General features: G+C 41.6%; 1 protein-coding gene across 1 annotated transcript; it reads left to right on the top strand.

Moving 5' to 3' along the window:
* The first annotated feature begins 857 nt into the window (after positions 1–857).
* LOC139646478 (protein FAM222A-like) lies at positions 858–23,150 on the top strand. Its single transcript, XM_071522407.1, has 3 exons — positions 858–983; positions 11,203–11,370; positions 21,721–23,150. The coding sequence occupies exons 2-3, from the start codon at positions 11,250–11,252 to the stop codon at positions 23,148–23,150; spliced, it is 1,551 nt and encodes a 516-aa protein (XP_071378508.1). The 5' UTR covers positions 858–983; positions 11,203–11,249.
* The last annotated feature ends 430 nt before the right edge of the window (positions 23,151–23,580 follow it).

Here is a 23,580-nt window from a genome sequence, read left to right as displayed (position 1 = left end):
ATAGTTTCAGAACCGGATAAACTGGCATGAAATCCAATTATGGTTCTGTAGGTGTTTGTCACAGCACTAACTCACACGCACACACACACAATTAAATAATTTTCAGCAACAAGCCGCAACAGGCTTCTGTCGAGAGTTACCTGAGAGAAAGCTTTTGAAGTGAAATATGCTGTCAGGCCATATTAGTGATGAAATAATAATTTGTAACGGAAAGGCTTTCAGGATTCCTGCACATTTCAAAATTCCCACTTCTCTCTCTCTCTCTGATGCTATGGCATGGTTGATTTCTTGTGCCACTGGTACTCTTTTGGGCATCAGCAGGCCACTGTAACATGCCACCAGTAAGTGTAGCCTACAGGACAGGTAGCCTGTAATCCCCCTGTGACAGTTACACCGAATTACGTCCTGTTCACTGCTGCAGGGTTTTTTTTGACACTGTAGTGAGTGATGAGAAATGTGATTGTGTAACACAGTCTTACTTCTCTCTGATCTCTCCTCTCTGCTGATGTCAAGCGCTCTTTGCCTTTAAATTTTTCCGCGAAACAGCAACGTGCTTACTTCGATGGAATTGGCATCACCACAGCGACCGCCTTCTCTTTCAGGCGATTGGCCGGGCCGTGGGAATATTCAAATTTACCCTTGATTGATTGGTCTGAAGCCGGTTTCAACTGTGCGGACGACTCGTTTCCACTCCGACATCACACTGTAGCCTAGCTCGGTCGGCTGCCGAGAGGAGACGTAAGCAGCGACACGCAAAACACAATCGGCGAAATTACCTCTGACGCGAGTATTAATCATGTCGAAGAAGTACCGTTAATGGAGTTGACCTCATCAATGGATATTTCCACAGAGTTTTCCATTACTCATCGGGACATTAGAGGCGAGCTTGCTTTTGCAGAGGAAATACGCCTTCCGACTGGGAGAACAACCAATCAGCCGTGGCGAACCAAAGATAAACAAGCCTTATGATAAGATAAAACTCTGTAAGAAATTGATTATCTTCTGATTTGCATCAATACATTTAATGTTTAATTGACACTCTGTGCTCTATTTGCTAAAAGATATTCAGTGCAGAAAATGTTTTCTTTGCTCTGCAGTTATAGCAGGCGAATTGGCTTTGAATGGTAGCTGTGTAGGCTCCAGTAATACTACAGCCTAAATGATCATAATGGATTGGGAAAGGGATTTAGGCTAGTGAGTGAAAGATGTTTCAATGCGTGTTGTCAGGATTAGCCCTGCATTGATTTCTGGGTCGACAGCGCTAAAGGGGTGAAGATGCCCAGTGCGCACTAATGGATAGGAGCGTCTCGCCCTTACAACACATCAGTGTCCTACTGTTATTACTATAATGCACATGTGGATTTATATGGACCGACTCCGTGAGACATTTGAACCCAGTTAGCTACCAGCACTGATTAGATGAATTATTGAAGTGGTAGGCTATTCATTGAAATGTGTTTGAGGCTGGGGAATAGTTAAACCTACGATACAGTAGGCCTAAATTGGTTAATATGATAGATTTTGTTCCATTTAAAGGCAAGACACCTATGCGTACCGGAATACCTTTAGTTTCTGATTGTCTTTGAGGGGAAACTGTTCTGATAGGAACCAATACAAAAGCGTCAAAAGGGTCAAGTCTAGCAGTCCGTCTCATCTGCCTGCGTCGTGAGTCGGTAATGGTTTTGTGACCTATGCACAGCTTGCAATGAAAGGGGATTTGTATGTCAGAATCTCAGTGGATACAGGAAATGCTTTGAAGTATATTATTGGTCTTTCAAAGCAGCCTGTGAAGGCTTAGCTTCCAGTTCTATTGTCTGAGCCGGAGGTGGGATCATCGCACCTCACTGCACCGGTGGCAGCCGAGGTTGAAGGTTAGCCGCAGCAGAGGGCCATATAGATTATTGGCCAGGTGTGAAATTCTATCCTGCTCGCCTTCCTGCTTGTGTCAGATCATTTATTGCCCACAAAGATGGGATGTCACAGCTTCCCGCTAGAGATAGAAAAGAGAAAAGGCTTGCAGTTTATTGTCCTATTTGCTATTGTTTCTGACCAAAACTAAGAGCAAGATGTGTGAAGCCCCATGGCTACGTTATGTTTTTTTTTTTATCTTGGTTCGCCTGCCGCCTGGCACAATCATAAATGGGCAGCTCTCTCTCTCTCTCCCTCTCTCTCTGTCTTTGCTTCTCATATCATTTGCCTCTAAATGTATTCAAATCATGAAATAAACATTATGGCCTTTGAGCTGCCACAATGTAATTTACCTAATTGAAAAATATAGTGCCTTAACATCTCAAGGAAATTGCTTTATTCATAGATCTTGGTTTGACATTCAATCCATTGGGCTGCTTTCAGAATGCTGTAAAGTCTAGAGTTTGAATAGCAGGTGGCTTTATCTTATTTTCACCTGCCAGTCAGTGTGTAGTGTAATATACCACAGGACGTAGACACACTATGTAATTACATTTGAATAGCTTTACATGATCTGTCTTGTTTTTAACACATCTTAAATATTTTTGTTAACATGGCGTTACAGACATTGCACATTGTGCTTTTGGCTTATAGTCCATTAGACCAGACCAGTGGTAATGCTGTGTAAAATAAATGAGTAAACACTAGTTTCTCTACTTTTGCAGCACTGCTGTTTGTGTTTATGTTCAGGCTGTTGGTGTGACATGTGCTTTGTCTGGGCCTGAACGTGTTTGAGAGGCCTGTAAATTGGGTAGAATTTTGAACAGTCGTGTGTAGGTATCCCTGGGGTTTCCCGCTGATCTCACATCTCACCCCAGCAGTCTATCTCCAGCTCTATGAGGAGAAGGGATTTGTCATCTGGCTGCCTGCTCCCCTCTGCTTTCTTAGAAGCAAAGCTGAGATATAGTGGCACTGGCCTGTGATATACTGTGTCGTTTCTCCAGGCTCACTCAATCTCAAGCGCTATACTGGGCCAAAGGAAACTGTTTAACGTGCGAATGGCCTTTTCTTGGTTGTGGCATGATTATTATCCAGTCCAGTACAAGGTCTGATTAAGGTCATGTCTTTTTCCACCATGCCATCCATGTACCTCCAAATTCTTGGCTAGTTATTTGTGTTGTGTATCAGTCTATAGTCAAGAGATTGAATGACAGGATGATGCAAATTGACTTAAAAAAAAAACAATGTCTACCCAATGTCTCTGCTCCTCTTACAGAGATAATGTCAATGGCTTGGTTGCTAAGCAATTCCTCCTGTGCACCCACAGTAATCACCTTTTTATCTGCAAAGGGATGTCGTGTGTAATTACAGGCAGCCTGCCATCTTTTGAAATCTGTCTAATTGGTCTTTTCATTTTAATAGGATGAGGGGGTAGAGGGACAGAGGGTTAAGGGTGGAGGGTTAAGGACCGGGCCCCTGAGGTCACTGGGGAGGGGAGGGGACGGGACTGCCAGTATTATTTGGAACTTGAGTAGTCTTTAGTTTGTCTACATGGCGGCGCTCAGTCATTACCTCACATTAATGATATACACTGCCAGATTGCACTTGATGCAGCATTATCTGCCCTTAATGGGAAGGCAGCAAGCTGATGTCATTTTGGGTTAGTGCAGGGATCAAAGAGCCTTTTTCCTAGTTTGCTGTTTCTATGATGCTTGGTAGAGAGCTTATCATTAAGAGTGGAAGAAAGAAAGAAGTTATCTCCCATGTGGGACACCTACAGGGAGCATTTTCTCAATCTTTTCTTATGAGTCCTATGTTTTATTAACATTTTTAATGACTTGAAGGAATCAGTGACCCTTGACACCGCACTGAACCAGCTGTGCCTGTGCAGCAAAGGAGAGGGCTTGGTGAGAAGAGGGGTGGGAATGGGAGGGGTGTGTGTGTGTGTGTGTGTGTGTGTGTGTGTGTGTGTGTGGTGGGGGATTTTTCTTTTGCATATTAAATCTTAAGAGAAGCTTGAGGGGAAGTTTGAACACTCCTCGGTGAGTTTGGTGAAATTAAATTGCTGATGGCTGATTAGAAATGATATATCAACATTTGTTTTTTTTATGTTGGCTAAATAAAGTACAGAATTTTATTGACCAAATAGTTCTTTCAGTGGATGTCACTGAAGAACTTGAGAAACGTGTGTGTGTACACGGTGTTCATGTCCAGTTCTGTCTGGTCTAGTCAAGTCTGGCTCTGGTCAGCTTCAACCACGGAGGAATGATACAAATGCAAAACCAAAACAAGCTTAGTTGCATGTGTTCTTTCTAAGAAAGGGCACCCAATGTTATCTGTCATGTATATGGATTCATTTAAAACTTTTGATTATTTCATAAGTTCATATGTCATAGTTTGCAGTCCCAGGAGATGAGATTGGCAGTGGGTGGATTATGAACCAGATTACATCAAATTGGGTGTTTCGTCCTTTGTTTTATTATTTGTGTCTGTATTCTGTTTGTGTGCTTCCCTGCACATTGAAAACATTTTTCAATTAGTTTGAAATTGACTTGTTTGTCTGTTTTTCAGCGTGGCTGTTATCTGAAGCATGGGCACGTGTCCATTATAGGACTTAATTTGCAAAGGGCAGTACCTGTATCTCTGGATAATAGCTTGTTTTGATTCAGTTGAGAGGTGCACGATTGTAGAGTAATTGAAACAACGGTAACAAACTTGTCACATGCAGATTGTGACCACAGTTCCATTCATTGCCCCTAGCAATGGAAATGATTAACTTAACTTAAATAACATCAAATCTGAATTACTTCAAAAAATGTCCCCGCAATTACCAATCAATTTCTGCTGTCTGTCATCTTCTGTCATTTTAATAACAGTTTAGTTGACCAACATGTCAAAATTAATTTAAATTAGGGTTTAAGTCTTATAAAGGATATATCTGTTTTGACAAAACAACTTTAAGCTCACTCTTTCTCTAACTGTTATCTTTTGAAGTCAAGGTTTTCCAAAGGTTGGACAGCGTGCCCCTAGTTATTTGACAATGTGTCCCAGTGAGCACACTCATATGTGGGATAAGGATAAGATAAGGCTCTGTTTACCTTCTAATGCTACCTTGGCATTGGTCAGACTTTACTCCATGCAGAGTGTTCCTCTTACCTTGGCACCGTCTGTGTGCAAGGGCAGATTTGGGTGAGTCCAAGGCTTCCTACTCCCTACCAGGCCTGTTCACTTAAATAAGACTTAATTGTGCAGCTTTGTATTCATGGCTAATATAGTACTCTGCATCTGTATACACATGGAGTTGGAATTACTATTTTCCAAAAAACATAAATTTTCAATCCTATAAGTATAACCTTAAACCTTATAACTTTTCCTTACTGTGGGAATCCCTTAAAAACTGTGTTGTGCAGCAATACAGTAAATGGTGGTTTCCCCCTAAGTTTTTAAAGCCCTGTGCAAAAACGACTGCTGGGCACAGAGACAAATGTGCACAAACAAGAAGTGCCAGATATTCATGAGCTGGGCAAATTTCAAAATCGAGACGGTGAGCTCATTGTCCTTTTCATCTATAGTTTGGATATATTACTTATGTTATTCTGAAGCACTGAGCATCTCGCAAAGACTGTTTTGAAAGACCGACTGCTTTCACAAGGTCGTAGAAATAGCCTATGCTCACATTTTAAATTAATGATGTATTGTTTGTCAAACTGTAAAACCTTATATTGACGAATATTTTACGCTAGATCATGTAGCTGCTGTTGACAGAATTAATCACTCATGCTCTAATCCCGAGTAGTTGGGCTGTCTTTCAGTTCAAACCTTTTATCCTCTCTATTGTGCATCATTTGTTCGTTTGTGCAGCGATTGAAAAAATGTAGAGAGGATATTGTCAGTGAAGGTGATCTTGGCTTTCATTCTGTAACTGACATTATTAATTTAAGCTTATTTTATTTTTTTTTATCACATTAGGTAGTGGGAGTAGAGAAGTGTGGTGGCAAGCTTCACGCATTACATTACATTCCTTTGCATATAGCTTAAAAAAATCTTAATTTTAACTCTGCTTTTCCTACATTGTTTCCATCCAAGAAACTGTTCATAGATTATATAATTTTGTGCATGGTTTATTGGATTCCCAAATAATTCCAATAGGTGGAATGAAGACAAATCAATATTGTAGTGCTTGATGTAGATTTCAGATAGATAGACTGATAAAGTCAACAGTAAGAGGTTGCTAAAGAAAAAGCTCATATATTGACTGTAATAACAGATTTTTATATTTCTTTGTGTGGCATATGGAAATGTTAGAGGTTTCATTATCATGGGCAGGTGGTTAGATGTGCAGGGGCAAAATGCAATTTAAAAATGCAGTCAAATACCTTCACAACAGAAAAGCAGCCTGCAGTGACAGGGCTCAGACCACAATGAGCATGAGGAAAATTAGTTATATATAAGTGATATGTATTTATATATGCAGTAGCCTATTGTATGTGGTCTTTGCAATGGTAAGGGAATAAATAGAAGAAAAACTCCCTGAAATTGTTGTCAGTGGTGTATGATTCATCATAGAGTTGAGCTTTTTATTTTCAGAATGGTTTGATGATTTACCCTTTTACACTACAAAGTTTTATGCAATAATTATTTTTCCTGGGTACATGAACTGAAAAAAAATGGAGAGAGATTAGGAGGCAAATCCCAGGATCTTGGTTTGCTGTGTTAATCGCTCATATGCTGAAGTTAAGTGTGGAAATCGAGCGGCCTCATAAACAATGTGTGTAAAATGATCTCCTCTTGTATTGTATTTCCCTATACAAGCATACTATGGAAACAAAACATCTTAAAATGCTGTTGTGGTTGAACAAGCCTGTGCATAACATACTGTACATCTTGAAACACAATCCACCTCCCAGACACCCAACCATAAATGCTGCATGATTTCCATCCAAGTGAATCCCCCGGACATCGCTCTGAATTTTGCTCCAGCCGTTGTATTTATTTTACATATATTTCGAGGGAGTGCATGAATTGTGTAGGAAGCCCTGTTTAACACTGTTGTAATACCTTTTATAGGAGCTAATCTCAATGGAAATGAGGCTCATTGTTATCAGCCTCGGGCCTTGAGTGTGCTTATGGTGTAGAGCAGAGTGGCTCCGGGTTGTTTGGTTATCCTGTATTTGAACCTTCGTGTCTTTTTTTTTTTTCACAGAGAAGGAGAATGTAAGAGAGAGAAATGTGGGTCTCTCTTATATAGTGCTCTGATACCAATTATGCAAACTATTAGAGAATTTAACCAGGCCGGCTCTTATCGGCTAATCCAAGAGTAATAGATTCTATTAAAAATGTATGAGGGGGTTGGGGGAATTGGTGTGTGTGTGTGTGTGTGTGTGTGTGTGTGTGTGTGTGTGTGTGTGTGTGTGTGTGTGTGTGTGTGTGTGTGTGTGTGTGTGTGTGTGTGTGTGTGTGTGTGTGTGTGTGTGTGTGTGTAGAGATGAAACCAGCAGCTGCAGCAGCACTGCTGTCTAATTCTGTCTGACTGTCTGACTACTTGTCCTGTCTCCATTACTCAGACAGGATCCTGCAGTGCCTACCGTGAAGACTGTATTATAAGTACAATAAAGAACATACAGCGTAATTATACAGTAAATGCATTGTAACTCACAGACCACTTCTCTTTTACTCAAGAGGTTAGACATTGCTTTTTTACTTCTATAACAACCAGTACCTCTGTATGTGAATCATTTATTTCTTTGTAAATTAACCTTACTGTGTCTTTTTTTTTTCCTATCTTCTGGTTTTTCGCTGTCCGTACTGCTGGTCTACAGTTTCTGGGTGGAAAGGGAAGGAAAAACATTAGCACATGCTAATCCATCTAGAGAGTTAAAAGAGTGCTCATCTTAAACATTTTTCATCATTAACATCTAATTATTAACTGAGGATTCGGAGACCTGCTAACAGGAGCTGAGATGATTGGGATAGGGAGGGGTGCGTGAATGTAGTGGGTTGACGATGGTGTGTGTGTGTGTGCGTATAAAAAGCTAGTGTGTATCTTCCTTTCAGTGCAATTTTGTGTTTGTAGAGAGCGAGGGCCTCTGGGCTATGCACTTCTCCCCCAGCTCAGACCCTTGATGCTGCTTTAAGTAGAGGAAAGACTCCAGAAGGTCAGACAGATGCTCTTATGGAGGCCCATGTGTAATTTAGGGCTTTTAGGAGGGTCTCACTCACTTCACACATTTTTATGCCCCCACTTTGATAGATACTGATGTACAGCAGCTCTCTACAATCAAACAGGCCAAAAACAGGCATCAACACATTTTGGAAAGCATGCTATACAAATTTTGTTTTGATCTGGTAGTGCATTTTCTGGGTATTGGTGCATAGCAAGCTTTATTATCCTGATAAATGTGATTCACATAGCCTTGATTGTCAAGCCAGAGCTTACCTGAAGCTGGAATTCATTTTCTAACGATTGATTACGCCATATCAATAGCTGTGTCAAGGGTATTTCTGAGGGGTGCATTTATTGTTAGGGCATGCCGTCTCAATTCAGTTTAACTTTGAAAGAATAAGTTCTCTGCCCATTTAAACCACAACAGCCATCATCCAGTCTCCCAATCACTGCCCTTGTCGCTCGTCGAATGGCCTTGTTATCTCCTCACACAGAACCCTGTCCTGATCCCAGGACAGACAATGCGTTAGAAAATGAGACATTTTAGTTTTCATGCCATTTTCCCTTAGATTCTGAAAAATAAGTTCATCATTGATGGAACGGGCCAATTTGTCTGCCAAAACAGCCTTATCAAAAAACCATGGGAGACAAAAGATGGACTGCAGAGCACAAGGTCTTTATCTCCCTGGCAAGCTCTCAGTGGGCCACATCATGGCTGATAACGCAGCTTATCAGCCGCACTGATGTCGCCCCAGAGTGGCAAGGATTAGACGTCCTTGCAGCTTAAACTTTGTGCCCTTTTCTTATTATCCATGATAGTGGAGACCTTGCAGACATTAACTTATAAAACATGGGAATGGAAGAGGAGGGATCACAGGAAAGCTGAGAAGCTAGACAAATGGCCATTGGATTTATAACCTATAAGATAATGTCCTGCATAAATGAAGATTAGCTGCTGATTGAAAAGTTGATTGAAGAAAACTTGCTTGGAGGGAGGCAACATTCAGTGACAATTATGTTAATGATCCTAGTTAGTTGTCACATGCTGAATTTATATATTTTTTCAGCTACTCAAAACTGTATCGCATGAATGTATAGACAGAGTACATTCGGACGTGCAAGACACAAAACCTGTTTTTTGTTGAGCAACACATTATGTGGAGGGTTGGAGAATTGATATCACTTGAGATCTTAGACCAGATAATATAATTCTGCTGTCTGGGATCACTTTGATCTTTCCCTTTTTTAGTAATTCTACTCGAGAGTATGAAGGCAATTTTAAGCTTACGTTTTCGCAAAATCTCTTTAAATTTTAAATTTAGATAACAGGATGAAAGTATGCTTTTATGCCTTCTTTTCTAGCTCCCTCTTCTGTTCTCAGTAAAAACTTTTTGCTTTAAACCACCGGCCTCTCTCTGAATTATAATGCCCTCCTTGATGCAGTTTCATCCAGCAGCAAATTAGGGGAGTAATGGAAGGTATTCCGATTCGTCTCATTTTCTGCTGGTTAAGTGGCGAAGGGATTTCCCTGGAGATACCATTTCTCTTTCTTCTGTTCTTTCTGCTTTTTTCTGCTCAACCCCCCATCTGACAAATGTGTGGTAATGGAAGGGTTGTTGTGAAATTGGCATTCTTTTTGAGATGGAATCTGACCATGCCAAGGCTTTTAGCTGTTCAGGTATGTGTGCTCAGATGCAAAAGGCTGCAGTTTGAAGTGGGCTTGTCACCGAGGGACAGATGGGGGGATGGGGGGGTGGTGAGTGCAAGAGAAAAAGAAGAGACGGAGAATCTCTTCAGGCACCTGACTAGAATGAAAGCCACTCTGGTCCTTCCTCCTTTTGAGGTGGAGGTAATCATGTTTCTGCAGCTAGTGACTGAACACTCTATTCTGTGGTTGACTCACTTAAGCTGCCCTCTGGACCTTGAGGGAGAAATGAAAACAATAATCCAAAAGAACCATAGAAGAAAAACTGAGCAAGAAAAAGAAATGAGGGCAGTCTGGCGGCTGCACACTGCACGCTCATATTAGCCTAGTTGAGGGCTACCGCAACATAATGAAAGCACTTTGTTTCATTTCATTTGCACTGAAGAGCAAGTCTTTTGATATATTGATAGATAGGTCTAAGACTGATATTTTGCATAGACAGCACTTGTCTGTCTGGCATCTCATTCAGGTGCAGTAATGCCTGTTTTGAGATAGCCTCAGGTTCTGCAGTTTGCAATACTAGCATTCAGATTTGCTGACTCCAACAGATAATCAAAGAGAATGTTAAAGATGCATTTACCTGTGAAATATTCTCATAATACCTAGCTTTCTATTCAGAATGATGGCTTAAATCAGTACTGCTGGGAAGAGGCTGCTTCTGTCAGACACAGCCACTCATTACCTCTGACATTACTTAACTCTGCAAATAGCAGAACCTATTTTAGGGGGAGAGCTGCTTTTGGCTTTCTCTGCTGATCAATACTGCCATAAATTTATGGAACAAGAAGCCCAGTTCTCTGGGCTAGTTACAAATTGAAAGGCACAGCCCAAGGCTACAGGAGGCCTTGTAAATGATCTGTGTTATAGCAACCGACAGAACAAGGTTGATAACAGGAAAGAGCCATCATAACAACTAAGCAGAAGAAGTAAATGGACTCATTATTAAGTGGTATTACTATCTTAGATGCATAGTCTCAGCAGTTCAAAGGGGGCTCCTGAATTTTAATATGGTAAAAGGACCCATGCGGGTGCACAGTTTTATATAGGCTGTTGAAGTATAATGGGAAAGATGTTTTTGAGATAAGAGAGACTCCTATGGGGTTTCTGTAACATCTAGCAGCAAGCTTGCAATTTTCTTCCAAGATCTAGCTGATGTTTTGATGTAGGATTTGGAATTTAAGTACCACTCGTTGCTTGTAATTTGATGTATTTTCAAACTTTATCGTAAAGTGGGCATCTATGTTTTCTCCCGTGTTCCTCCTCACTATGTGGCCAAGCTGCAAAGTCAAAGATATCTTGAAAATGAGAAGACATGGGAAGGAAAGTGGAGGGGATCATTTAGCCTCCATTGTGTTTAAGGTTGTCTTTTAGTTGAAAATTCTGGTGTTGGCCAGAAAGTAACAATCCTGTTTTCCCTTTACACTAGCAGGTTTACCAAAGCTCTGTGCAGCTGTAGAGCCCCAGTGAACTACCATGCTGGCCTGCATCCAGAGACGGCAGAACCAGCGTCTGCTCTGCACCCCCAAGATCCTGGATGTTCCACCACCTCCATTATTGCTACCGGTACCACCGTCGCAGCCCTGCACTCACAAAGGTGAGTCCACATCAAACAGGTGAAGGCACTTAACCAGAGAGGACAGAGAACAAGCACTCTGCAGATAATTTGATATCACAGACACACAATTTATTAGGGCCAGATAGTACGAGCGGAGCCTGTTCATGCGCCTGATGCTTTATTATCAGCTATGACTGGTCATGTGTTTCAGTCTCATTAATAAGCTTGTGCATATAGATTTCTCAAAGTGCATGGAAAGATCATGTTGAAACTATATGGTAATGAGTTTAGAAAAATACTCATTTTGATTTGCACTGTTTATTATTACACACATTCATGCAGACATTCATCAAGTTTTTAAACTTTGCGCTGAGAATTCAGTTGTTGGGAGGTTTCTAGAATTAAAATAATGGGATGTTGTCTGGGCCTCCTGATGATGATGACGGGGATGTTTTAATTGAGCTGGCAGTGCAAATGTGTGCAGGCCAACGTGGACTCATGTCCCAAAAGCACTCCATGTTAGTGTCGCTTGACATATGCACAGTCTTCAACTTGATTGATCATGGTATACTAATTGATAGGTTGGGTTGGTATCGTTGGGGCGAACCTAAACTGATTCTTTCAAACAGAAAATACTTAGTCTCCATTTGTGATTATCTTTGTTCTGCTTCACTGATTAAATGTGATGCGTCTCCAGGCTCAGTTCTTGGGCCGATACTGTTCTCTTTATGTGTTATAGCCTACCTTGGCCATGTTATTTGTGCACAGGTCCAAATTGTGTAGTGTTCTCCTGCCAGGTCAATGACAAAGTGTAGATTCACATCATGAGATATTACGCCAAATTAAGTTACTCTGCAGCGGTTGCCTGTGCTACAATTGATTTTAAGTTTGTTTTTTTTGGGGTTTTTTTTCCTGATGGCTTATAAATCTCTGCTGGGTCTGGTTTGTAGATACATCTAAGATCTTTTAACTTACTTATGACTCGGAGTGCTGTCTGAGATCCTCAGGCAATGCTTGTCTGTTTTTTTCCCCCCATGGTCGAGGCTGCAGGGCTGAAGGCTCGTTTTGCCCCTCATCATTCAGCCAATCACAAGTCACCAAGCCAAGCAACTGTGTTCGTTTAGAGTGTTAGTTTTAAACAAACTCTTAGATTAGCCAGCAAGCTAAATCCCTGTCCCCATACCCCTAACGTGACTGCAAAGGCAATTCTTCACGTAATGTGTATCATATCTGGGAATGTCTTATTTATTTGTTATCAATTGTTTCTTGGCTAGCTTGCTAACAAAAGACATCTTCCATTGTGTATCTTAAACACAACATCTGGCCTCACCTCACCTATCTGTGACCATCATGTGTGAATACATTCTACACAGAAACTTTATGGATAGCAGCTAATAGTGTGAACAGGGCAAACCACTATAGAGCTGCCGGAAAAGTTAATTTGTCAATGTTATGGTTCTATGTGTGAAAGAGGCTTTAGTTTCCCAGTTCCTGCTGCTGAAAGCAGTCCCAAAACATGATGCTGATGCCACCATGCTTCACGCTGGGGGTGGTGGAGATGGATGATGAGCTATGCTGGTTTCTGTCAGACATAGCGTTTGGCATTATGGCTGAAGAATTTTTATGAATTTTTATTTGAACAGACCACAAAATCTTTTGCCTCATGCCCTCTGAGTCTTTCACTTCTTTTTTGCAAACTCCAGGCTGCTGTCATGTGCCTTTTGTCAGGAGTGGCTTCCTTCCGGCTACTCTGCCATACAGTCCAGATTTGTGATGTGCTGCACTGTCGTTCTTTCGGCAAGATCTCACATCGCAGCTAAAAAACACTGTAGCTCTGCCACAGTGATCCTTCGGTTCTTGGTCACCTGCCTGACCAGGGTCCCTCCTGCCCGGTTGGTCAGGTTGGCCGGACGACTAGCTCTAGGAAGAATCTGTGTCGTTCCATATTTTTTCCATCTGCTGAAGATGGAGCCTACTGTGCTCTTGTTTTTCTCCAAACACTTGAAATTGTTTTGTACCCTTCCCCGGATCTCTGCCTCTTCACAATTCTGTCTCTGAAGACAGTTCTTTGGACTTCATGGTAGTTTCTACTCTGACGTTCACTGTCATTTGTGTGACCTTATATACACATACAGTATATGTTTCACTCTAAATCATGTCCAGTCAGTTGAATTTGCCACATGTGGATTCTAACTAAATTGTAGAGGGATCTCAAGGACATTCAAAGGAAGTTTAATTCTCAGTTTGGAGAATCACTGCAAAGGGCTTGAATATGTCTTGACTTTCCTATCATTTTGAATTAATCTGTAAAAAAAAAAAAAAAATCTGCTTTATCATTAGGGATTATTATGTATTGATCAGTCATGAAAAAATCGTAATATAATCAATTTTTAATTCAGGCAGTAACACCACTAAATGCAGAACAAATCAAGGGAGTTGAATTCTTTCTGAAAGCACCATACATCTATGATATATAGATGTGGACCCTGGACACTAACAATCAATTTTTTGGTCTCAAATTGTACTTAAATGGAAGGCTACTGTATGCAAATATTGACCATGAACACTACAGTGTACAGTACTCTTGCCATAATTTGATAATCAATGTTAGTTCAGCCTATATTAAATACATGCACCTTTCAGCCTATATTAAATACATGCACCTTTTTGTCTAGAGAGTAGAGCAGTAGTCAAGATTATTCTATCTGATTGATCCTGCTCTCCAATCATTTTTTTCTTCATCTTGAAATAAATGTTGGGCCTGGGAAATATTCTCATACAGGTATTTTTTCTGCATGCAATATGTACTTCTATTCAAAGCATAATCTTACATTGAGTTTTTATGTAGTGAATGTATGTGTGTGATATATGTAATTTGTGGAATGTATGTCTATTTAATGTGTTTAGATAGAGATCCCTCACATGTGTACATGCACAAAAAAGAAATATAAGAGAAAAGCACACTAATGTCATTGAAGTGGAAAATTGAGAAAGTCCAGACTCTCCCTAGAGACCCCTATGCTGTCCTATTGTACATTCTCACCTCTAGGGCACATTAGTGTTATTATCAGATTTAATGACCCCATTATTATCTGATTTCAGTGCCTGTTGTGAGTTGATTGACCCAACACAGGCCATTCTGACTTTCTGACCTTATCACATATGTTACCTTGGACAGAAACTTCAAACCTGATGTATAATTGTGTGACATTTCTGAGGACTTTGTGGCCTAAAAACCTTTTTATTCAGGAAGGCCTTTTCATGTTAGCTCTTTTTTTTGTTTTTAACTCTAGCACTTTGAGATTCACTGAATGAAAAGTGCAGTACAAATACAACACATTATTTATTTATTTATGCATTATAGAATATTAGAGAATGTCAGGTCCAGTATATTGCTTTATAGCATGACAACATATTAGCATTGTATGATTAGTGGTGTACAGAAGGTAAGTAAATTCTGTGACTGATTAACCTTTAAACCATGACAGATTTTGTGGTGAATAGGTTGACGAAATCATACTGAGGGTTTTGCATTGTAATTTTTCAGCTTTGTTGAAAAATGTTGTTTCAAGTCCAGTTTACCCCCAACTGCACTCAAATTTGAAATGTTGAACCTCCCTACCCCCATTATCCCCATCTCTCCATTTCTCTCCTGGGGTGAAACGCCTCTTTGTCTTTTTGTTATTAAATATTAATTGGGAATCAGTGGAGCACTTGTCTGCTAAACGCTGGAACAGAAGGGCCTAGTTTGCCTCAGGCAGAACCAGGGGCGCCTTTCTCATCCTGTTTACCTGCAGGAGCCTTTCCCCCCCCTGAGTTTCATGTACAGCGACTGTGCGTTGAACAGCACCCCTTCGCCTCCAGCACTAGCCTGACATTTCAAACACAACCAGAGGAAGCGGACTACTCTGCCAATGGGAGTCCTCTGCCAATGGCCGGGCTTCTTTATTAAATGAGCCGTTGTTGGTTCAAGTTAAATAGAGACAGTTTGTAGTTGCTGCTGTGCTTTTTAAAACGAGTTCCATTTTAGCTATGTGTGGTACTGGACATAAAAGTCCTCAGCCACAAAAACCCACGTGAGAGAATTCTATGTGTAACTGAGTGTTAGGAATTATATGATGAGAGTGAATGAGCGCTGTGCTCTCCTCTGCTATCTCTCAGCATGAAAGCAGAGACTGGGAATGCTTTTTCCCACGCTGCTGGCCTGTTCTTGCAGAAGGCTTGCTTTGAGAGGAACACTTTCCCCAAGCTGGGCCAAGCGGCACAGAAACAAATGAGGAGTGACACTGGTGCAAAGAAGTATCCGCCAGAGTCTCCTCGAGCACACATAACTAAGTGTTCAACCCTGAGGTTACTCTGTTCTGTGAACACCCTTCATGAAGAGATTACTGACATGGGGAGAGGGAGGGAAGGAAATGGGGGGAATGAGTGTCTGTTTGTTTTTTGTGTTTGTGTGTTTGTGTGTTTGAGTGAGTGAGTGAGTGAGTGAGTGACAACCATATCTCTTTAATGGTCCTCTGGGTTGCTAGGTTGAGCCACCCTATACTGAACTCATAGGACCCTCACGGAAGCAACCTATAACCTATAGCTCTCTCTCTCTCTCTCTCTCTCTCTCTCTCTCTCTCTCTCTCTCTCTCTCTCTCTCTCCCTCCTTTTGTTCCACATGGAGGCATTAACTGGCAGCCCCCCTGTTAACCACGTAGGGCATTAATATTAATGCCTCTTTATATGGGTACATTGATACGAACAAAGCTGCTGGTACTGCATCTTAATGGTGATATTCTTTAAGGGCAGAGGCCACTGCAGGGTGGGGGTCTGCACATGGCTCAATGTTGACTGAATGTTTTACAATGGAAGTTGAATGCTTCAAACATGAGTGAAAGAATATATAACCTCGGAATATGATTTTCAGGTATTTATACAAATGAAACAAATTAAATGAACAGCAGAGGTTTATTTTCAGTTGAGTCAAGTTGATACTAGTTTGGGTGTCCTCACTCTGCCTGACCAGCAGGTAGTCAACTACAGACGCTCAGCTCGAACAGATGAATGAAGGCAGGGCCAATTAATTACATGGCTGTAATGACTGGGCTTATTGGGCCAACTGTGTGCCTAGAGGGGGTTGTCATGGTAACCGAGACATAGGTTTTAGATGTGCTGTGAATGTGCTGAGCTGTTGTGAAGGTAGGCCAGAGTATTTAAAATATCAGGATTATTGGAGTGGTAAACAAGTATTTAACTTCTCCCTGCTGTGAGCCACAGTTCTGTAATTAACAGCCAGTTCTCTGTGCCACGTTCCTGGAAAGGATATTTGTAAACATGTTATCGGACAAAAATGTCAAGTCTTCAGCATAACATTAAAGACTTAAGGGATTTGCCTGGTAGTCTACAGCCTACATGTCTGGTTATTAACAGGGAATATTTTATGAATTCTTGCTTTATCTCATATAAATGTAAAAAATCTAAATCAGTAAATATAAAACATATTTGGGGATCATATTTAGTGGTCATTCGACCCATTTCCTCATGTTGGCGTTTGGGTGTGTGAGAGATGTGAGTCTAGAGCGGAGCCATGGTGTGGAAATGCAGTGAGCTGGTCCAAGTCCTGTTTTCAGCCCTGCCTCAGGGGCTTGTTTTGCCCGTAAATTAGTGATTAACTCAAACAGCTCCAAAACAATGAGGTTACCACTCTAATCTGGGGGAATTGCTTTAAGTGTGACCATGGGAAAAAGATTAGCCAGCTTAAAGTGACAGAAGGCATTGAGTGGGATTGTATGGGGGTGGAATCAGGGTTATGAAAGACCATATACACCATGGCATGGTGGATACTCAATGTTGTATTTCATCCCTCCAGAATGTTTTTATGCTGATATTTATAAATCTCTCTCTCTCTCTCTCTCTCTCTCTCTCTCTCTCTCTCTCTATCTCTCTCTCTCTCTCTCTCTCCCTCTCTCTCCCCCTCATACGTGTACACACACACACACACACACACACACACACACACACACGCACACACAAACAAACAGACATGCCTTTACCTGCCTTCTTATGGTTAATTAGGCATAGTGGTAATTGAGAGTTTAAGATTGGCCCTCACCCCCAGCTCTTTCCCTCCAAGGACGTCACCTGCATGAAACGAGGAAATCAGGATTAGGTGTTTTCTGTGAAAGCATGCCAGTTTCTCTCAGCATGGTGCTACAACAGTTAAGCAGCATGCTTCATGCCTGGAGCCCCTTCCAACTGAGAAACATTCAGTGCTAACTAGTGGGACCATTATAAATATCAGTGTAGGTACCTAGATGTACACGTCGGTGTCATTACCCTGATTCTTGAGAAAAAATGCACAAGCTTTTGAATCCCAAGTACTTCAATCACCGCCGTCCAGAAGCAAGTAGAAAAGGTTAAAGGAGTGAAAGAATTACATTTTGTAAGCACTGCATGATGCCCTCAGCCAAGGTTGCCTTCTCAGCAAGTGATGTTATATTCAGTGAGTGTTTTTTTGCATGTAGAGAGGACTTGGACTTAGGTAGGATCCTCTGCTCTCTCTCAGGGCTGAAGTGTGAAACTCTGTGCAGTCTGCAGGTTCAGGGTGATTAAGTACTGAAGGTCGGACTACTAATTACCTCCTCTCTGTCATTCCTTACCTAACAACACATAGCTGTCATTTCCTCATTGTCATGTGAACAACCTCATATTTATTTCCATTTCTTGACTTGAACTGAAAACATTATTATTATCTGTGTTTACCTCATGATCAGAGTCCATGAAAAATAAGCTTTGTTGACAATCTGAAGGAGAAAAAAAGTTGTTTTCAGGAATTCATAAAAATTGACTTTGGTTGTTATTGAAGTTTTTATTGATATGTCTGAATGAGCTAATGGCCAAAACTGTCCTTTTGTTTTTTTTAGACCATATACTGTATGTAGATTTTCTGTACCACAATCATAGGGAAAACTGCCTATATACAAGCAGTGTTAATACATTGTAAGATAAATAAAAACTCCTAATATCTTAATATCTTAATAGTTCTTAATATCTGTTATGCGTATGGAGTACCAACTGTTACCTTGTGAATTTTGTGCACAAAATCAATTTTATTGCACAGAATGCATTTTAGTAACACAAAATCCCAAAACACCTTGTTTGAGTTTGTCCACAAAATGCAGAAACAACACTTAATTTTTTTTTTAATTGACAAAATTGAGTTTGTGAAAATGATGTACTGTTTTCATTTTGTGGATGAAATGAGCTTATATTAAAATTAAATCATTTATTTATGTAGATATATTTTGTGGTACAAAATCCATTTCGTGAAACATGGCAAGTATTTTGGTGGACAAAAATGTATTCTGTGAATAAAGGTCACGCTTGGTGCATCAAGGTGCCACATGTTTACACAGCTTTCTGCAGCATCTATGCACCATCTACTGGTTGAAATATGCACCTAGGCCAATGTAAACAAATGGCACCTTGATGCGCCATTTCAGTATACAAGGAGCTTCTTCTTAAAGAGCTTAAAAAAAAAACAGTCAGACACTTATGTTTAAACTGACATTTGTCATTGAATGTACTAGACAAGTTTTAATGTGCTTTCGGGCTTGCAGTTACATGGTCCTTCTTCCAACTGTCAGTTTGTCTGTAATGTGAGCATGAGCAATACAAGGTAAATGTTTCTGCAGAAAATTTCTTCTCGCTTACTCACCACATACTGAAACGTAAAACTGCATTATACAAGATTATGATGTAAAAATATAACAATATTATCAGCCTTATCAGCAACAGAAAAGAACGCCTCACCCCCTTAATTGAGATGACCTATGTCCATCCTTTTTGCCCAAATTAAATTCTTGTGTTGACTAGGGTGGGAAATCTTCTCCGTACCCAGGATGTCACAAATCAAAACTGGAAAAGGACCATTTCATTAACACCTTGAAAAAAAATAAAAATAAACATCAAGTTACCTCTTTTTGTCAAAAACGCCTTTTGGTATTCTTTAGTGTAAAGAAATCTCAGACCGGCTAGTTTGGTAAACATAATGCTGTGCACAGTTTACTGACATTGTGCTGCATGATTTCTTGGTATTGAAGTCCTCATTGGTCCTCAAAATTCAAAAAGTCATTTGGGGCTGCAAGTGTAATAAAATTGTATTGCGCGTCTTTAACTGGTGTTGATTTCATGTGATCCAATAGATCTTAGGCGTTTTCAAGGTGTCCCAGTCATCATGCAATTGATGGTTGTAATATTTAATTGATGTGTATGTGTGTGTGTGTGTGTCTGTGTGTGGGGAGGGGGGAGGCGGGAGGGCAAAGAGGTTTCAGTATTGCCACATTAAGCCAGCCACAGTGGGTGGTACAGCTGTGTTGTGTCTCCGTGGCTCTGACAGGGCTGTAATCTCTGGACTTACAAAGTCAGACACCCTGTGAAGACGTATTAGCATTCAAAGGTTTGAAGTGTTTATGGAACAGCAAGCCAATCTCACTGCTCAGGGCTAAACACTGACACTTTACTGAACAAGACATGGCACAAATGGCAGTCTTTGATTTGTTTCATAATATTTATTTCTTTTTGGTAATTGGCCGACATTATCCAAGGCAGAAAATAGATGCTCTTTGTGCAGTGGTGCCAGTGCTGGTGTATGGTGATGCAAGAAGTCAGTTTGGTGTTTTTTCTAGGCCTCCTCTTTTCTGTCTTATTATTTTAGATCATCTAAACGCCTTTTAGGTGGTCATGGCCCTCTCTTCTAAGCATTTAGGGTCAAGAACATTCAGTTTTTGGCTAAAGGCCAGGAAGCTTTATTGCAGTCCTGCCCTGGTTTTCCTTTGTTACCTCTTTCTCCATGTGTAGGATTATGTGTCAGACCACAGAGGAAGGGGGCTCACATCTTAAGGTTGTGTAGACATCCATTCGACATCCCAGATGTCATTGTTTTCTATAGCAGCACTATATTGTGATACATAAATAAGCAGTGTTTTGCTGTGCTGTATTACTCTGTAGAATTCACTCATGCTACTGGCACCATGGTGCTGTTCCTTATGCTCCGCTGGGAGATTGCTGGATGGATTGAACACTCCACCTTACCTCTTTCCTCCATTTTAAACACCCAATTTATTTCCTTCATGAGATGGATCTTGTAGATTGAATCATTTTCACAGTTGGAGGCTCACTGTAGGCCTGAAATGAAATGAACTCCCAAATCAATTTCAAATGGGAACAACGAGTGAGCTCTCCCCTGCATAGCTGGAATTGGTTTTGTTATTGAAAACGAAATGAAGTGTTTTGTTTTTTATTTTTCTCCCCTTCCTTTTATTGCAGATTACTGCCTTGTTCTCTTGGCTGCTGTGATTTCCGCTGACTACAGTGTGATCTAGGTTAATTTCACCACTTTTGCTTTTCATGTCAGGAATTCCATAAAAGTGTCATTCTGAAGGGTGGTGGTAATTTCTACCAGGTGATTTATTGTTTTTAAATGGAGCGCCTTTTCCACCTTTCGTTTGTCGCTATGAGTTAAGCAGGCATGAAATTGCCTGAATAATAGTGTTTAAATCCAATCTTGGTTTGTCCCCTCAGCTTTCCCGCACACCATTCAATAGCAGTCCTCTTGGTGATTGCTCTTTTTCCGTCTGCCTCAACTTTTTCCTCACAATTTAAGCTCCAGGCTTTTACAGTAGAGTCAATTCAGGTTCATAAAAGGATTAAGTGGAACTGAATTTCTCAGGTAGGGACTGGGCAGCCTTGAATGATTAGGATGCTATTGAGAAAAGACCAAAAGAGATATAAGCTAGGGAGAATTGCAGCATTTAGGCAAATTGCTGAAATACCCATCATATGCAAGAAGTGATATGTACAATTTACAAATTATTAGCTAGGCTCAGGAGTGTTTGATTTACAGAGTGCTTTTTTCCATATTTCACGGAAAGCTACAAAATCATAAACATCAGTCTTTGGCACCGCTGTCAATTTCCTCTCACATTTACCAGCATCAGCGTCTACCTAGCTCCTCCTATGGTGGTTTCATGGCTAAATGTCATCAAATGAATCTCATTGGAGCCATTGTGGTAAAATTAGCTCCTCTCTCCTCTCCTGTTGCCTCTGCCCCTCTCCTTGATTTCCCTGGGTAAACTAATTCTGGGTTGAAATAAGTCTGAATTAATTTCATCAAGCAAGGATAAAACAGTGCTGGAGGTGTCTCCCTCACTAAAATGAGTTTAAAAGAGATACACATGTCTACCATCACTCCCTTAAATGGGTTTGGGGAAGAAAGGAAAGGAGAGTATAGGAAATAGAGGAGACATGAGGATAATTTGGGTTTCATTGGACTATTTATCATTGCTTTTGGTATAGGCTTAGTGGTGTAGACTAATTATTTGTTTCTGTCTGCTTGTGTCTCAGGTGAGCCAGCTTCCATGACTTCTCGGTACCCTTCTCCTGCAGAGTTGGACGCTTTCGCCCAGAAGACTGCCAACAGCCCACTATCCATCAAAATCTTTCCGTCCAACATCCGGGTGCCACAGCACAAACAGCTTAACAAAACAGTCAATGGCTTAGACACCACAGGCCAACGCTATAGCCCTTATTCCCACCCTTACTCAGGAGGCTACCAGGGTTTGCTGGCCATCGTCAAGGCCTCTGTGGTCATCAAAGGTGTGGTGAAAAACTCTGAAGGCAAGAGGACTAAACATGCATACACCCAGACTTCAGTGGCACCATATAATAATTCTCTCAATAATGGCTACACAGCTACCAGACATGGGCATAAGGCCTATCATATCAGCTCATGTAAGCCCCCCGATGTGCCCATTGAGACACTTTGTTCTAGTGCTATGATGGCCTCTGGAGATCAGAGCCTGGCCCCTCAGTCTGAGCTGGCTGGGGTTCAAAGCCTGATGAGGCAGATGAACCGAGTTCCCCACAGCCAGGCCCTGCAACTGGGAGGAGAGGCGAAAGCCAGCCCCTCTCTCCAGGCTGTGGCTGCCGTGGCCCACTCAGACTCCGACTTTGTCCTGGGAGTGCCACCCCAGAGTAGCCTGGCATTCTCGGGGGCGGTGCTACCAACCCAGAGTGCAGACATAGCCAAAGCTGGGTACCTAGACGAAGGAGACTACACCATGTGGCAGCACAAACAACAACAACATCAAATTCAGCAACGGCAGCAGCAGCAGCACTATCAACATGGGACACTGAGGATGTACGGTGTATGTAACAATGCTCAGGGGCACAGAGGGGCAGAGGCTGGGGTCAGCCAGTCTCCTGAAACCTGCCTCCCTTTGGCATGTTCCACACAACTGTCATACAGGCCACATCCCCCCACTGTAGGCAGTAATGGGGCTGGGCAGGAGCGGGTCAGCGCCTCCCCTCTGAACTGTCCTGCCATGCATGGGGAATTCTCTGTTGGACAGTACTTTGCTCCTCCCTGGGACAGTGTCCTGCCCACCCCTGACAGTGACTGTTATACCTCTCAGGAGCTGGCAACTGGTCCCTCTATGGGCAGGCCTAGAGACATGGGGCTTTCCCATCCCCATCCCCACCCAAACCGCCATCATCACCACCACCTGCCGCGTCATCAGCCCCAGCTCCACCCTCCTCCTCATCCCCAGGCCTACAGCACAGACCAAAGCCTCTGTTGTGGGCTGCCCAGTTCTAGCCTGTGCCATGCATCAGTACTTAGCAGCAGTCTGCAGTCTCTGGAGTGCCTGATCAGTGAGATCCACCCTCCCTGCATCAAAGAGCGTATGCTGGGCCGTGGGTACGAAGCCATGGGGATGCCTCGGCTACTGGAGCACCACCAGCAAACCCACATCCAGCTCCCCGTCTACAGATAAGACATGGTGCTGCCACACAGCAGGGCACAGAAAAGAGAAACCTTTTATATAAGCCTACTGTGGAAGTTTAGACAAAACATCTGAGAATGAGACATGCCTTTTAGTTTGTGCATGTATTTGTAGAAGGCTCTACGTTATTAGCCTGAAAAGGTAAATGATAATCATGACTGAAGATACAGGTTTATCGTACAACTTTTTCACGTTTCATTTTTATAGTTTGGATGACCATCAAATATGCCTGCTGTTCCTCATATCATACCAATGCTGAGCACCAAGTCAGAATTAGCAATTAACTTTATCATCACCTCAGAAAGGCTATAGGTGATTTGCAGGCAATCCCTCTGTAGTCCTTGTGCAAAAATGGAAATGCTGTTCTTACTGTCTGGGATGAAATGGGCAGACATCCAGGCTTCACTGTCCACATACCTAG

The sequence above is a fragment of the Centroberyx affinis genome, unplaced genomic scaffold, assembly GCF_046629955.1.
Source record: "Centroberyx affinis isolate AG114_WGS23_722 - 3 ecotype Tasmania unplaced genomic scaffold, CSIRO-AGI_Caff_v1 ptg000087l_1, whole genome shotgun sequence".
Classification (NCBI taxonomy): domain Eukaryota; kingdom Metazoa; phylum Chordata; class Actinopteri; order Beryciformes; family Berycidae; genus Centroberyx; species Centroberyx affinis.
Note: the sequence above shows the minus strand (reverse complement) of the source record. Positions and strands in the feature narration are given on the sequence as shown.